The sequence below is a fragment of the Clupea harengus genome, chromosome 18, assembly GCF_900700415.2.
Source record: "Clupea harengus chromosome 18, Ch_v2.0.2, whole genome shotgun sequence".
Classification (NCBI taxonomy): Eukaryota; Metazoa; Chordata; class Actinopteri; order Clupeiformes; family Clupeidae; genus Clupea; species Clupea harengus.
Window position 1 is genome coordinate 8,514,058 of NC_045169.1, and position 15,000 is coordinate 8,529,057.

General features: G+C 46.3%; 2 protein-coding genes and 1 long non-coding RNA gene across 5 annotated transcripts in view; 1 reads left to right on the forward strand and 2 right to left on the reverse strand.

Moving 5' to 3' along the window:
• Nucleotides 1-8,426, reverse strand: part of LOC105891430 (serine/threonine-protein kinase DCLK2-like) — a 12,825-nt gene extending 4,399 nt beyond the window's left edge. For 2 of the 3 annotated variants that reach the window (XM_031585094.2, XM_031585093.2), the window contains exons 1-10: nt 7,365-8,426; nt 5,955-6,295; nt 5,052-5,172; nt 4,052-4,111; nt 3,673-3,752; nt 3,277-3,346; nt 2,981-3,065; nt 2,756-2,828; nt 2,547-2,666; nt 1,314-1,460 (exon numbers count right to left, since the gene is read on the reverse strand). In XM_031585094.2, the coding sequence (XP_031440954.1) occupies nt 1,314-1,460; nt 2,547-2,666; nt 2,756-2,828; nt 2,981-3,065; nt 3,277-3,346; nt 3,673-3,752; nt 4,052-4,111; nt 5,052-5,172; nt 5,955-6,295; nt 7,365-7,770 (1,503 nt within the window). In that variant the 5' untranslated portion in view covers nt 7,771-8,426. The remainder of the gene's footprint in view (nt 1-1,313; nt 1,461-2,546; nt 2,667-2,755; nt 2,829-2,980; nt 3,066-3,276; nt 3,347-3,672; nt 3,753-4,051; nt 4,112-5,051; nt 5,173-5,954; nt 6,296-7,364) is intronic. The other variant, XM_031585095.2, reaches the window with a different exon arrangement.
• A 168-nt stretch (nt 8,427-8,594) lies between these two features.
• Nucleotides 8,595-11,578, forward strand: LOC116224651. The gene is made up of 2 exons (XR_004165672.2): nt 8,595-9,709; nt 10,622-11,578. It is a non-coding gene; the product is annotated as an uncharacterized LOC116224651 (long non-coding RNA).
• A 2,681-nt stretch (nt 11,579-14,259) lies between these two features.
• LOC105891429 (atrial natriuretic peptide receptor 1-like) overlaps nt 14,260-15,000 on the reverse strand; it is a 15,512-nt gene continuing 14,771 nt past the window's right edge. Inside the window, exons 22-23 of the mRNA XM_031585531.2 lie at nt 14,700-14,791; nt 14,260-14,547 (exon numbers count right to left, since the gene is read on the reverse strand). Coding sequence (XP_031441391.1) covers nt 14,260-14,547; nt 14,700-14,791 — 380 coding nt within the window. The remainder of the gene's footprint in view (nt 14,548-14,699; nt 14,792-15,000) is intronic.

Below are 15,000 nucleotides of genomic sequence, written 5' to 3' on the forward strand. Positions count from 1 at the left end.
ATCAGCAAACGTTCACGTTGTCATGTCAATCCATCATTAAACTTATGTATACTTGTGCATATCGATTGTAACTTCGTAAAAGGAGTTTAGAAAAAACTTTAACTGCGTCAGTGGGAGAGAGGAGGAAACAGTCTCACTGTCTGACCGTGTACTTGGCTAATTGACTGAAACACGGAGCTGCCGGTAGCCCCGCCCGGTGGAAACAGCATGTGAACCAAACCATTTTAAGGAATAGGGGGATCATGATTTTTCAAAACTTAAAAACACATTGTTTTACGTTTATAATTAGCACACCTTGTGTTGTCGTGCATTTATTTCAAATTACTATATTTAAAAAAAAAATTGTTTTGTTTCCAATGATTGTTGGGGGGGACAACTTTATGGTAGGGGGGGACACGTCCCCCCCGTCCCCCCCGTGATCTCCGCCTATGCGTGTGTGTGTATGAGAGAGAAAGAGACATTGTGTGAGTGTGTTTGTTGTGAAGTGGAGCACTTTTGAACATGTATATACTGTACATGTGCATAAGGGGAAATGTATTTATGTGTGTGTCTGTGTGTGTGTGTGTGTATATACTGTACATGTGCATAAGGGGAAATGTATTTATGTGTGTGTCTGTGTGTGTGTGTGTGTGTATGAGAGAGAAAGAGACATTGTGTGAGTGTGTTTGTTGTGAAGTGGAGCACTTTTGAACATGTATATACTGTACATGTGCATAAGGGGAAATGTATTTATGTGTGTGTCTGTGTGTGTGTGTGTGTGTATGAGAGAGAAAGAGACATTGTGTGAGTGTGTTTGTTGTGAAGTGGAGCACTTTTGAACATGTATATACTGTACATGTGCATAAGGGGAAATGTATTTATGTGTGTGTCTGTGTGTGTATATACTGTACATGTGCATAAGGGGAAATGTATTTATGTGTGTGTCTGTGTGTGTGTGTGTGTGTATGAGAGAGAAAGAGACATTGTGTGAGTGTGTTTGTTGTGAAGTGGAGCACTTTTGAACATGTATATACTGTACATGTGCATAAGGGGAAATGTATTTATGTGTGTGTCTGTGTGTGTGTGTGTGTATGAGAGAGAAAGAGACATTGTGTGAGTGTGTTTGTGTGTGTGTGTGTGTGTGTGTGTGTGTGTGTGTGTGTGTGCGTAGGATAGTGTGAGTGGGCGTTATTGTCTGTGTGTGTGTGTGTGTGTGTGTGTGTGTGTGTGTGTGTGTGTGTGTGTAGGATAGTGTGAGTGGGCGTTATTGTCTGTGTGTGTGTGTGTGTGTGTGTGTGTGTGTGTGTGTGTTAGTGTGTGTGTAAAGTATGTACCAGCAGGTTTTCTGGTTTGATGTCTCTGTGCACAATGCTGAGCTGGTGCAGGTACTTGAGAGCAGCACTCAGGTTGAACAGCATGGCGCTGGCCTCGCACTCACTGTACTTAGTGGAAGAGGTGATGGCGTCAAACAAGTCCCCTCCCTGCAGGAACGCGCGCACACACACACACACACACACACACACACACACACACTTATATAAGGCCATGAGAGAAAGAATGACAGATATATAGGCCCTCACCATGACAACCATCATAAGTAGCACTTTTAAGAGGCTCATAAAGTGACAGATCTACTGCTGAGAGGGAGAGAGAGAGAGAGAGAGAGAGAGAGGGATAGGGAGAGAGAAAAAGGGAGAGAGAGAGAGAGGGATAGGGAGAGAGAAAAGGGAGAGAGAGAGAGAGAGGGATAGGGAGAGAGAAAAAGGGAGAGAGAGAGAGAGAGAGAGGGAGATAGAGGGATAGGGAGAGATAGAGAGAGAGGGAGAGAGAGAGAGAGAGAGGAGAGAGAGGGAGATAGAGGGATAGGGAGAGAGGAAGAGAGGGATAGGGAGAGAGAAAAAGGGAGAGAGAGAGAGGGATAGGGAGAGAGAAAAGGGGGGAGAGAGAGAGAGAGAGGGATAGGGAGAGAGAAAAAGGAAGAGAGAGAGAGAGAGAGAAAGGGAGATAGAGGGATAGGGAGAGAGGGAGAGAGGGATAGGGAGAGATAGAGAGAGAGAGAGGGAGAGAGAGAGAGGAGAGAGAGGGAGATAGAGGGATAGGGAGAGAGGGAGAGAGGGATAGGGAGAGATAGAGAGAGAGAGAGGGAGAGAGAGAGATGGGGGACACAGAGAAAGAGAGAGAGAGAGAGGGAGACAAAGTGCATAAGAATAGCCCACTGCAGCAGTAAGTCTGGTTAAACAAGTTGTGCCGGTTGTGCTGCACCACCTGAGACACAGTATTCATCAGAAAAAGAGACTGAAAAAGTAAAGGGGTGAGTGCACCAGAGAAGAGAGACCCTCCTATGCCAGACTAAGTCTGCATTTGTCATGTTTGAGGCTAGAGAGTATGGGTGATCCGTCACAGAGTCCTCTGCTGTCAGCTGTGGAGGTTCAGTGTACGAGGCGACAGGCAGGAGCCTCAGCGCTGCGCTCACCTTAACCAGCTCCATGACCAGGTAGAGATGACTGGCGCAGCACTCACCTTAACCAGCTCCATGACCAGGTAGAGATGACTGGCGCAGCACTCACCTTAACCAGCTCCATGACCAGGTAGAGATGACTGGTCGTGTCCACCTCCTCAATCAGCATGATGATGCTGGGGTGCCGCACCCGCCGCAGAATCGCCACCTCATTGGCTATCAGGTGTTCCTGCCGAAGCCAAACCCACCAATCATTACCCACCGCTGACTTTGTGACATCATTTTAGCATGGTGATAAGAACGTTACCATAGTTACACCTTACTAAGACGGACCTTTCCACTGCATTTGGCCTTGTCAATGATTTTCAGTGCAAACTCCTGCCCTGTAGACCTGAAATTCACACACATGAAGATTTGTATTTTATTATATAGCTATCTGTAGTTTGTTAATTCCCTTCCCATATGTCAAATACAGAAACAACCCGATACTACTCTGTGTTATTTGGTAGGACTGATAGGCCTGCTGGTGTGTGTTGTGCTCACCTCTCCACACACTCCTTCACTACAGCAAAGTTTCCATCCCCAATCACTCTGCCCACCTCATATCGCTCAGAGATAAGAGAAGACACTGAAGGGGAGGTAGAGAGAACACAGCTGTCAAGCACCTGGTAGGTGTGAGTGTGTGTGTGCATGTGTGTATGTGTATTTGTATGTGTGTGTATATGTGTGTGTGTGTGTGTGTGTTTGTTTGTGTGCGTGCGTGTGCGTGCGTGTGCGTGTGCGTGTGTGTGCGTGTGTGTCTGTTTGTGTGCGTGCGTGTGCATGTGTGTGCGTGTTACCCTCAGGGTTCTCCTGAGCTGTCTCTTCCGCATCCTTACTCTCTTGACGTGAAGAGGAACGAGCAGAGATCTTAGGAAGGAGTTATGTAAACAAACAAAAAACACAGTTACAAAAGGGTTTCTGGCCCGATTCAGTATCACAAATGCATCACTGTTCTCTGAGTGCAGGGCAAGAAACCGGTCCACAGACTGGTTGAAAGTTAAACACACACACACACAGAGACATGCATTTCTTTCACAAATACTCATATACAAAGAAGGGCTTGTGGACATGGCTTCCAGACACACACACAAACACTCAGACACTCAGACACTCAGACACACAAACACACACACACACACGCACACACGCACACACACACACACTCAGACACACACACACACACACACACACACCTTGAGGCTGCGTTGGCTCCCTGGGCTGGGTGGGGTTTTGGATCTCACTGTTGAGTTCTGGGTTCCAAGTACTTCACCACCTAAAGAGCAGGAATGAAGACCCCGCCAGAGCGTGTTACAGTACAGCGTGCGTGTGGGCCGTGCACATGTGTGTTTCGCATGCAGGCGCGTGCATATACTGTATGTGTGTGTGAGAGAGAAATAGAACAGAATAGAAATAGGCCGTGTCTGTTCGTGAGAGTGGTGTGTGCGTGTATCTTTACATCTGAGAGAAACAGAAAGGAAGAGAGGCATGTGTGTGTGAGTGTATGTGTGTAAGTGTGTGTGTATGTGTGTATGTGTGTATGTGTGTGTGTGTGTGTGTCCGTGCTTGGCCTACCTTTCCCACCAGGTGCTGCTCCAGAGGTCTTGGGCTTAAGGGCCCGAGATGATTTCAGTTCTGCCAGAGAAACAGATGGAGGGGAGAGAATACAGTCAAGTCATGAAGTGAAACGGAAGAGAGAAGACCGAGAGAAAACGCTTCAGAGAGAAGGCAGGAATAGGGGATGAGAAAGATCAAAGGAGAGAGATGAATGCAGCGTGATGGACAGAGATGAAAAACACAATATTTGTGTAGCCTCTTCAAATAAACAGCGATCTATCAGAGCCTTCGGCATCTGCCCTGGCTCTCCCAAAGTGATGCTAATGTGAAGAACTAATGTGAGGACAGACTGAGGGGCTGGCGCTGGCCATATGTTTCCCCTGAAGAGCGTAGCCAACGTCCAAGCACAACCTGAGAGCACTGCCCGAGCCCCATGCCAAGCGGTCACGGAGCCAAGCTCACTAGTGCTGGAAGGACAGACTAACACTCGTGATACCACAGTTAGTTTAATACCACAGTTGTTTTGAAGAGCAGTGTGTTTTTTTTTTTTTTTTAGCGCTAAAAATAACTACTGCTTCACTCACTTCACTGTAAATCCTGTCATCAAAGGTTTTTAAGCACCTCGGGTAGGGCTATCATTCACATGTTTATGACATGTATGATCCCTTTTTTTCTCTTTTGTAAATCACATTTGACCACAGATCACAAACTATTTCTAGCCCTTCACCGTAGGTTTCATTCCTCCTTAGACCTACACTGGGGATTCTAAAATAAGAATAGAATTTTAATGTCCAAATCTAATCTCTGATATATTTAACCTCTTTATTTTTTTTCTCTCCCATGTCATGGGTGTGTACAGTAAGGTTCAGCAGTAAATAAACCATGTATTCACAGTGTGGGCATTGTGTGTATGTGTGTGTGTGTGTGTGTGTGTGTGTGTGAGTGTGTGTGTGTGTGTGTGTGCGCGTCTGTGTGGTCTTGTGCAATTGTGTAAGTGTGTAAGGGTGTTGGTGCGCACCATTAACAAAAGAGCGTGATGGTTTGCTGGCCATTACAAAGTCATCCTGAACTCGGAACTTCTCCATCCCACAGGCCACGAAGACGTCGTCATCCCCAAAGAAGTCTTGCAGACACGTAAGCTAAACACACAGACACAGACACACACACACACACACACACACACAAAGAAGGAATAATCAGTAACACTACGTTGCTTGGAGAAACTCAGGACCACTCACACACTTCACTGTCCCTTCTTCACAAAACAAATGAGTCTTTCAAGGATCTCCCTGGAGCAGAAAGTGTGTTGAATACCAATGAGTTTTGTGCACTGACACACACACACACACACACACACACACACACACACACACACACACACACACACACACACACACACACACACACACTCCCTACTGAACCATTCACAGAGTTCAGTCATGGAGTGGAGAGTAGAAACAGTGTTGTCATGACAACCGTGTGAGTGGGTACGTGTGCAACAGACAGGAGGGAATTTGTTCAGAACTGTCTGCGTGTTTCTCATTCTAAAGTTTGGGGAAAGATCAACTCAGTCTTTTTCTCTCCCTTTCATTCTCTCACACACACACACACACACACACACACACACACACACACACACATCTTACATTCCGACTTATCCTGCCACCCACGCTCTAATCCTCACTTTCTTACACACACACACACACACACACACACACACACACACACACACACACACACACACACACACAGAGAGACACACAGACACACAGACACACACACACACATTCTTTACAAACTCAAACCAACCCTCTCCATCAGACTTACCAAAACACTCTCTTTTACCCTCTCTTCCTTACACACACACACACACACACACACACACACACACACACAGACACACACTTGTCCCTCCCCTCACCTGCTTGCCATCGAGTGTGTAGAGTTTGCGAATGGCCCCCGCCTCCAGCTTGAAGGCGTTGTTGATGTCGTTGAGCACCTGGGTAAAGGAGTGGGCCGTCTTCCTGTTCAGCAGCACCCTCACCGCCCGGCGGGGCCGTGTGCCCCCCCTCACCACCGTCACCAGCTTGGGCCGCACAAAGTCACGGACAGCGGATGAGCCGACCCCAGGGCCGGGGCCTGCTCCACGGGCCACTGAGCCACCCCCGGCCCCCGCCTTACGGGAGCCCCAGCTGGGCTGGGCCACGCTAGAGTACTCCACCTTCCGGTAGGGCTGGTTCGAGGCACACACATAGCACTCGCCTGTGGGACAGCACACAGTATGCATGTTATACGTATAAATATACACACACACACACACACACACACACACACACACACACACACACACATTTAAATACTCTCTACAGACACAAGAAGACACAAGCACATCATATGACTTCTAACCTGCAGGATATCGCCTATATGTCTATATGAGTTATTTACCTAACAGACACATAGAAACACTATGTCCTGTCTATAGATCCCTGTCTATAGCTGTTATTTACCTAACATGTACATAGCAACATTCATGTCCTTTCTATACATTCCTTTCTATAGATGTTATTTACCCAACATATACGTACATAGTAACACTCATGTCCTGTCTATACATCACTGTCTATAGGTGTTGTTTGCCTAACATATACATAGAAACACTATGTCCTGGGTAACAAACACTGTGTTCCTCGTCGTTGATCCTGCTTGTTTAAACTGCAAAGACGGACGCCCCTTTCAGAGACACTGAATAGTGCAGCTGGTTACTGTCAGTGCTAATGACATCGGAGAGATTAGCTCAGCAGGCTAGCCTGTTATTTGAGGGAGGGGGAGTGGGTGTGAACAATCTAAACTTGGGTTCAGGATGACACAAGGATAGGACTGGATAATGGTAGCTGTACACACACACACACAGAGACATGAACACATAAATTGACGGATGCACATGCACGACCTGCTCCAGAATAGTTTGTTCTTATGCACACCTATCAACCCTACATACACGTAGAAGCAATCAATTCCACACCGATAGCCTTCATAATCGTGCACACATTATACATACCACACACGTTCTACAGTAACACATATTTAAGAATTACACACACCCTAGACCTTGTCTATTGGCCACATCCACGCCCACTCACATACTATGATAAATACACCATGAATCCATTCAGATGAACACTGTGGGGTCCTGCCGGTATATGGACCACTATCACTGTCCTTGGTGCTGAAGTCACGTCCTTACTGTTAGCCTGGAGTGTACGACACCCTATTGATTTGCGGTCCCGAACAAGGGAGATCCCTGACGTCGCAAGCGACTGTGATTTCTCACCTTCCAAGATGTCGTCCAAGCCAGTCACCTTCTTCGACCCATCCAAGGTGTAGATGCTGCGGACCCCCTGCGGCAGGTAAAGGTTGTCTGCGAGCGAGCGGGTAAGCTCTGCCAGAAGCCCATCGAAGGAGCGGCAGCGGTCCCCGGACATGGCGAACACGAGCCCCTTAAAACACCGGTCCCCATTCCGGTAGAAGCGCACTTTCCTTGCACGTTTCTCTGAGGTAAGTGTTTGAAGCGTGCGTGTGCGGTAGAAGCTAATATTGGCGCTGTGCGCAGGGCTCGGAACCACACTGCTGGCTCGCGAGCCAGCCTGTGAACCTAAGTCGGCTGCGCGAGACGAGCGATGTGTCTTGTCTCGCTCGTCGAAATGTTCCAGTTCTATGGTGCCTCGGCCCAGCGCCATCTCGTCTCGTATACAAGACACCGGTCAGGATTACCGGAGCGTTGGGGTTAACAGTGATCGGCGAGCATGGGGTTCTCTAAGGAGTGATCACGAGGTCAAGGCAATTACACGAATGTGCATGCCGCGCTAGGGCTAGGTTTCCGTCCTGAGACAACGTTTTGGAAAGAGGACATGATCCAAACCCGATACAAAAGAGCCACGCGCCACCTGTTCCGTCCGCTAGTGGGCTGGTCCACAAAGAAATACGTCACAGCCGACACACAAATAAAACACACACGCTCAAAATTGATGGGATGGGACGGCAGCATCCGCCCTTCACAAAGCAGTTCTGAATCGATTATCGGACAGGTTCCAAACAGATGGCAAATCTGTTCGTCAGTCAAAACTATTAATTTTCATCCCAGGCTGTTCCCTGGCAACACGGGCCCATCTGACAAGCGGTTATGACCCAGTAAAGGTGGCCCCTCAAGTATCCTTACATCGCATGCACAGACCCCCACCAGTCTATCTGAAGATAAGGGAATCCGCAAAGTGACGCAGAATCCGCCGTCCGGTCTACCGTTCACCTGACGGTGGCGAGACACGCATCCGTTGGCGGAGGGTGCTCGATGTATTGAATCATTAGGACAGCATGGCTGCTGCAAGAAGTGCGCGCCCTACGCCTCGAGCAAGTGGCCGTCTGTGGGCAACAGCAGCACCGACGTAACAACACGGCTCCTCTGGGTCCTAAAGCGTGGTCGTGGACAATGAATGTGCAATATCCAGACATAAGGGCTACACTCTCTCCGCCCATATTTTTCAGGTGGATGCAGACGCATTAGACGGCCGATGGCTTTAGCTATTCAAGTCAGATATGTGCAGAATGCAGCGTAATAACCAATTCAAGGAGGAACGTCTTGTAATTTGGTCAGAAATAGATAAATAAGTGAAAATGTAGCCTTGGTGCTCTTGCTGGACATGAGAGCTGTATTCTCATATAGTATCTCATCCCTTTGTCCTCTGCTGCTGTGTGCAGTTCACATTGGGTTCCATTTTGTCTGCTGGCATAATCAAGTTTTTTTTCAGCTAAGGCATTAGTATAAGCTTCAGAATTCAAGGGACCGATGTGTATCACCTGAATGAAATTAATAGCCAATGGTGCCTGGTGTCATTCTGGCAGACATCTGCTGGCCCAAAGGCAGACATTCTATCTATCCAGTAACACTCAGGCAGTAACATACTTAGTCAAATTCGTAGTGAAAGGGAAATTTAAAACGTATTGGGAGAGTGCCATAGTCATAAATAAATCATACATGGAAGCTTTCAAGCCTGATTCCCAAGGGGAACCCAAAACCAACCCTCACAGTCCACATCTTGCCCTGCTGGGCCTCTGTCCTCTTCTACAGATATGAGGGGAGTTAGCAGTGAAACGGGCATCTAAGAGGACATGGGCCGAAATAGGTAGGGCTATGACAAGCCATTCATTAGAAATGTGGCACAATGCAATGAGCAAGACACCGAAGGTTGATCATTCTACACCAAAGGGGAATAACACAAGAAGCAATATTATGACATCAGTTAACACATTTAACTCAATGAAGAAGAGGCATAGTGACATTCAGTAAAGGCAGAGAGAGAAAGGTCTTTCACAACTTGGGGATAGTAGCAGCACACTCTCGAGGGGTTCCAGTGAAATTAAATGGCACCAGTAGGTGGCAGTACTGCACTTAAGAGGATGCGGCCAACTATCGTTACATTTGAAGAAGAAGACCCTCGACAGACCTAGCTAAACGCTAAAAAAAAATCACAGACAGTCACAAATGGTTTAAAAGACGGTTTAGTGCCAAACAATACTCAGAGGTTGAATTCACTGTTGCCAAGCAGCTGAAGCCGAGAGGAGTGTCTGATATAAATCATGTACAGCGTCAGTCAGCGGAATGTGGAAAGAGTGTACTCATTAGTAAGTTTGGTTTGTTTTCCATCAAAAGACGTTCTCGTCTAACTTTCTTCTTTTTATTTTTAGCTAGGTCGACACTTCGAGCAACATTAATGCAGATATGAAACCAACGTGGGTCCTGCAAGTTTAGCTCTGCATTTCTAGGCTCTGCTATGTGAAGTGGTCGGCTTTTCTTGTCAACCCATAAGCACCAGAAAAAGCAACGTTACCATGACAGGCACATGTAGAAGTAGCTAATTAGTTGGTGGTGAGTTCTCTACAGCTACATCACATTCGGTTACACCGTGCTATGCCGTCAATGCTAAAATAACAATATGTATGTCACAAGCATTCAGACATCGTGCGTGCACCAGCTGTTTGTCGGCTTAGCCTTAATGGATTGCATCTTCATCATGGATCTGACCGCCATGAAAACATCATCATTCTGTGAAATTATGCCTTGAACTCGTACTGTGCCAAATCAAAATGTCATTAACCGTCGTACAATGTATTAGTTTATTATGACCCATGCCCCACGACTAGTATCCAAGGTAACCCCGCAGTGGATTTGCTGTGCATGTATCAGTCGCTAGGGGGCATCTGTGTATTTCAAAAATAAGTTATTTATCAAGTCAGCGCATCAACATTGCTTGAGCCGAATGCAGAGTTTGGTGGAGAATCGTGAAATAAAAAGATGTTTTTACTTTAGCCTAAATGTTTTTGCTTGATGTTTTATAAGTTGTTTTGGACAAAAGCTAAATACTGTAATTATGACGTCAGGCATATAGATAATATATGGCCTCTACCTATGTTTCATGTGTTTTTGTGAATATGTGTGAATCATCCATAAATGGCAGGTGGCATATTCGGTGATCGTCAGTGTCGGATTTGTGTGTAATGTAATGTGTAGTGTCTCACTAGATTGTGTGTTCTCAGTTGCTAGGTGTTTGTGTATTACTGGCCTGGGGCTTCGTGATCTACGGCTGCAGGGAAGCGGCTCTGGAAAGTCTCACTGCTGTGGGTGGAGTCTGAGGCCCCGCAGACCACTGGGAAATGGAGTTTCCTGCAGGAACAACGTCATCGCAAACACAGACTGTCTGTCTCAGCGCAAGGATGGAGTGATATGGACATGTGTGAGGTGTCATGGACAAATGTGTGTGTGTGTGTGTGTGTGTGCACACATGCCAGTGCACTCACTCACATCTACCCTTCCCTGGTGGAAGAGTGTAGACCCATTGTGAACTTAATGAACAGATGAGAGTGGATATGTGTGCATTTTTGGTATGATGCTGTTGTGTTTTGAACTATTCTCATCTGATGTTGTACTGCTTTGCTTTGTTTTTTATTTCACCGGAAAAAAATGTAAACCCTATTTGGAATATCTCTTGGTTCAACATCTCATCATGTATATAAGTAAAGCCAAACGCACAGAAATCAGACCAAATTCGAGAAAACAAGCGGGCCGTTATTAAGCTTAAATGTCAACTGTAACATATTAAATTGACCTCAAGCGTAGAATTTTGTCTGTAGAAATTGCAGCAGGTTGACCTCCCCTCAAAATTCATACCTCGTTCCTACCCAGTTTCCACTTTTGATTACTTGTGTTTGCCACTAGAAAAATATCTCCCTAAGTCATGGCTTGCGAGACAGCTTGTTCTGTTTCATATACATTTACAAGCTGTATCAAAACCAACTACTGTTCTTTTCTGTCTCTTTTTGTTTTAGTGTTGTCAGCATAATTGGGTGGATGGTGGATGGTGGGGGGGTGGAATTCCAATCAGCAAATAGAGGGATAAATCAAGCTCACAAGTCATTTTCAGAGGGCTCAGAAAGGCTGTCTGTGAATCAGTAATATTGACACATCTGTTGAACAATAAAACTGCATTCACTTTATTTGTCTGCTGCAGTTTTTCTGTGTAGTTAGTTGTGAATGTTCTCTCTCTGGGCCTTGTGCTGCCTGTTACTGCTCTGTAATGCGGGTCTTTTGTGTGTATATTTACATTTATTCAAAGGAACTTCCAGTACAGGTAAGACACATCTAATGACCTTGGTGTTGTTTCTGACTGGGGGGTATTCCAAGTATGTGGTTTAGTGACAAACCTGGGTAAGTTAACTTGGAGTAAGTAGTAAACCTAATAGAAGCCCAGCAAAACATAGCCATTTCGAGGTTTAACACTTACTCTGAGTTAACTTACCCAGGTTTGTCACTCAACCATGTGGTCGGAATACGCCGGTAGTGTCTGTTGCAGGTCACATGGTAACTCAGGTTGGAAGGTTATCATGGAGCTGTATTACATCAGCATCTCCGCTATAGCGAAGGGACAGAGCAGTCACCCCACCCAGCCTTGAACCCAGGGCTATGGGCTACCAAACCTGCACCCTGACCACAAGATCCAGACTCGTTGGTATGGCAGTCAGAACACATACTCAACCGTAGTGATGCCACTCAGTCACATCCGTATGGAGTGACACACAACGCACATACAGGTTTCTGTTGGCTCAGCCTCTCACCAATGAATACGGTGACAGTAGATGGTGATATAATGGTAAATGGACTGCATTTATGTAGCGCTTTTCTACTCATAGAGCACTCAAAGCGCTTTACAGATGAATGCCTCAGACATCTACCCATTCACACACTGATGGCAGAGGCTTATATCTAAGGTGCCAACCTGCGCATCGGGAGCAGTTGGAGGTTCAGTGTCTTGCTCAAGGACACTCCGACACTTGGTGAGGAGGATTCGGGATCAAACTAGCAACCGATTTCGATTGCCAAACGACTCCTCTACCTCCTGAACCACTATCGCCCCCTTTATAATGGGTAGAGTACTAACGTAAACACTATGTTCATCGTGTTTCTCATAATGTATATATGAAGGAAGGGCTATGCTCATTACTGAACTCTGTTGATCAGTTGATACTCTGTTCTTATTCTTGCTTTTGTTCTGTTCATTCACATTCATACTTACATATAGCTGTACCTATAAGCCCTCTCTTCCTCTCCCCCTTACACACACACACACACACACACACACACACTCACACACTCACCTCTCAGTAATGCTAATGGTATGGGTGGCTGGAGTGATGAGGCCCTTTCATGTGTGTGCATACAAATGTCCGCACACACACACACACACACAGTGAAGCAGCGCTAATTGAATGAGTATCTGGCCCTTGTGTTGTTCACGCATCTAATTCACAGGCGCTCTCATAGATCTGAGCGAAGCTGCTCATGCATGATTAATTAATTAGGGCAACAGACACACACACACACATTTACTCATGAAGATGTGAAGGGTGTACTGAATAGAGAGACCTTTCATCAGTATTGTAAGAGAATTCATAGTTTGCAGCTTACCACACACACACACACACAGGTTGCCTCTGCATTGCTACAACGCAGGCTTTCAGTACCAGCTGCACTGGTCAGCTCCTATTCTACGCCCCACTGCATCATTCTCTCTCTGCCTCCCTCAATCAACCTGTTAGCCATCTCTCTATCTCTGGGGATCTGCCTCTTTATATTCTCCTCCTCTTATTATGTAAAATATCCTCTAATTCAACATTTAATTTGTTCTTTTTCGATTCAGACCAGGTTGAAAAAAGTTAGTGTGAGTACATGGATACCTGTAGACCTAAACAATTATGTGTGTCTGTGTGTGTGTGTGTGTGTGTGCCTGTTAAAAACGTTTCCAGACAGTCAAGCTTGGTGGTGACAGCTGTTTATTCGCACAGAAAAAGCCAAGCCACAGAGGCACACTGAGTCAGCAGTGAATAGCTAGTAAGCGATCAGAGTTAGCAATGACACGGTTATCACCTGAGCCGCGGTCTGGCATCATGAATCATCTGTAAGAACACAGCAGACCTCTCAGCACACGCCAATACATGGTGACTTCTAAAAAAGTTCGGGAGGAGCCCATAGGGATGATTGACAGCATGTAACTCACCCCACTTCTGCTCTCTAGGTCTAGGAGATTTAAACCTGCCCACTAAGTCATGTCTTCTGGCATAGCTAAGTATCCCACCCCGTCCCCATTTTCCTCTATTTCACTAGAAGCTCTAAGCTCACATTACCCCTTATCCATAGGGAATGTCAGCGGATATTACTTGCACACGATCTTCGCTATAGAAATCTCAGGACCATGGCCAGTTACCCAGCCAAACATGCTTATTATGACCTGCTAGACAACACTTTGGGCAACGTGTCCTTTTACACACACTTTAAACGCCTTTTAACACGCCTTGCCTCATGGATGGACTGATGTGCACACAAACAGCGACGAAGCGGAGGTTCAATAGATTGATGAAGAGGTGAAAAAATAGGTCCACATGCACAACAACAGCTAACAGAGTTACAGCTCATTAAATACCAACCCACTATTTGGTTCAGAAATTGGGTACAGACGATCAAAGAAAGTATATATTTAGAAATGTGTTATCTATGTATAACGCACAGGAGATACATCGATACGATCTGCGATGACTTGCACAGACTAAAGGTCTGTAGTCGGTGGCATGACATGTGGCTGTGACAGACTACAATGTTTTGGATGACAGTGTACAGACCCATTTTAGCATATTAAGGCACTGCTGCTGCCACTGCCACTGTGCCTGCTGACTGTGCTGCCACGGGTGCTGTGTCTGCTGACTGTGCTGCCACGGGTGCTGTGTCTGCTGACTGTGCTGCCACGGGTGCTGTGTTTGCTGACTGTGCTGCTGCTCCGGCTGTTGTTGTTTTGGTTGTTGTTACTGGTAACAAAGGCCGAACCCCTGTCCTGCTCAGGGGCTGGGTTCTTCTCCTTACCGGGGGCTACCGGGAGTTTCCCATCCAGCCAGTATGTCACCATGTCACCCTTGCCCTGGGAAAGAGGTGAGCGTTTGTGAGTGTGTGTGTGTGTGTGTGTGAGTGTGTGAGTGTGTATGTTTGTGTGTGCAATTATATTTGTGTCTGAGAGACTGTGTGTGTGTGAGAGTGTGTGTGTGTGTGTGTGTGTGTGTGTGAGAGACTCACCTTCACTTGTAGTACCCCTCTGCAGTGCAGCAGGTACCCCCCTATCTCCTCCAGCAGGTAGTACACACTGGAGCTACACTGGATCTTCATTGCTGGGAACACACAAACACACATGCACACATTAATACACACACACACATTCACATACACACATTAACACAGATATACTTTTCCTTATTTCCTCTATTTTCGTTATTGATCTTAAACCAAGAGGGCGGAGGCTGTGAAGAGTAGCTGAGGCGAGATGGTAAAGTGGGGGAGGGGGTGAGGAATGAGAGAAGGGTTGAATGGAGAATGGTGG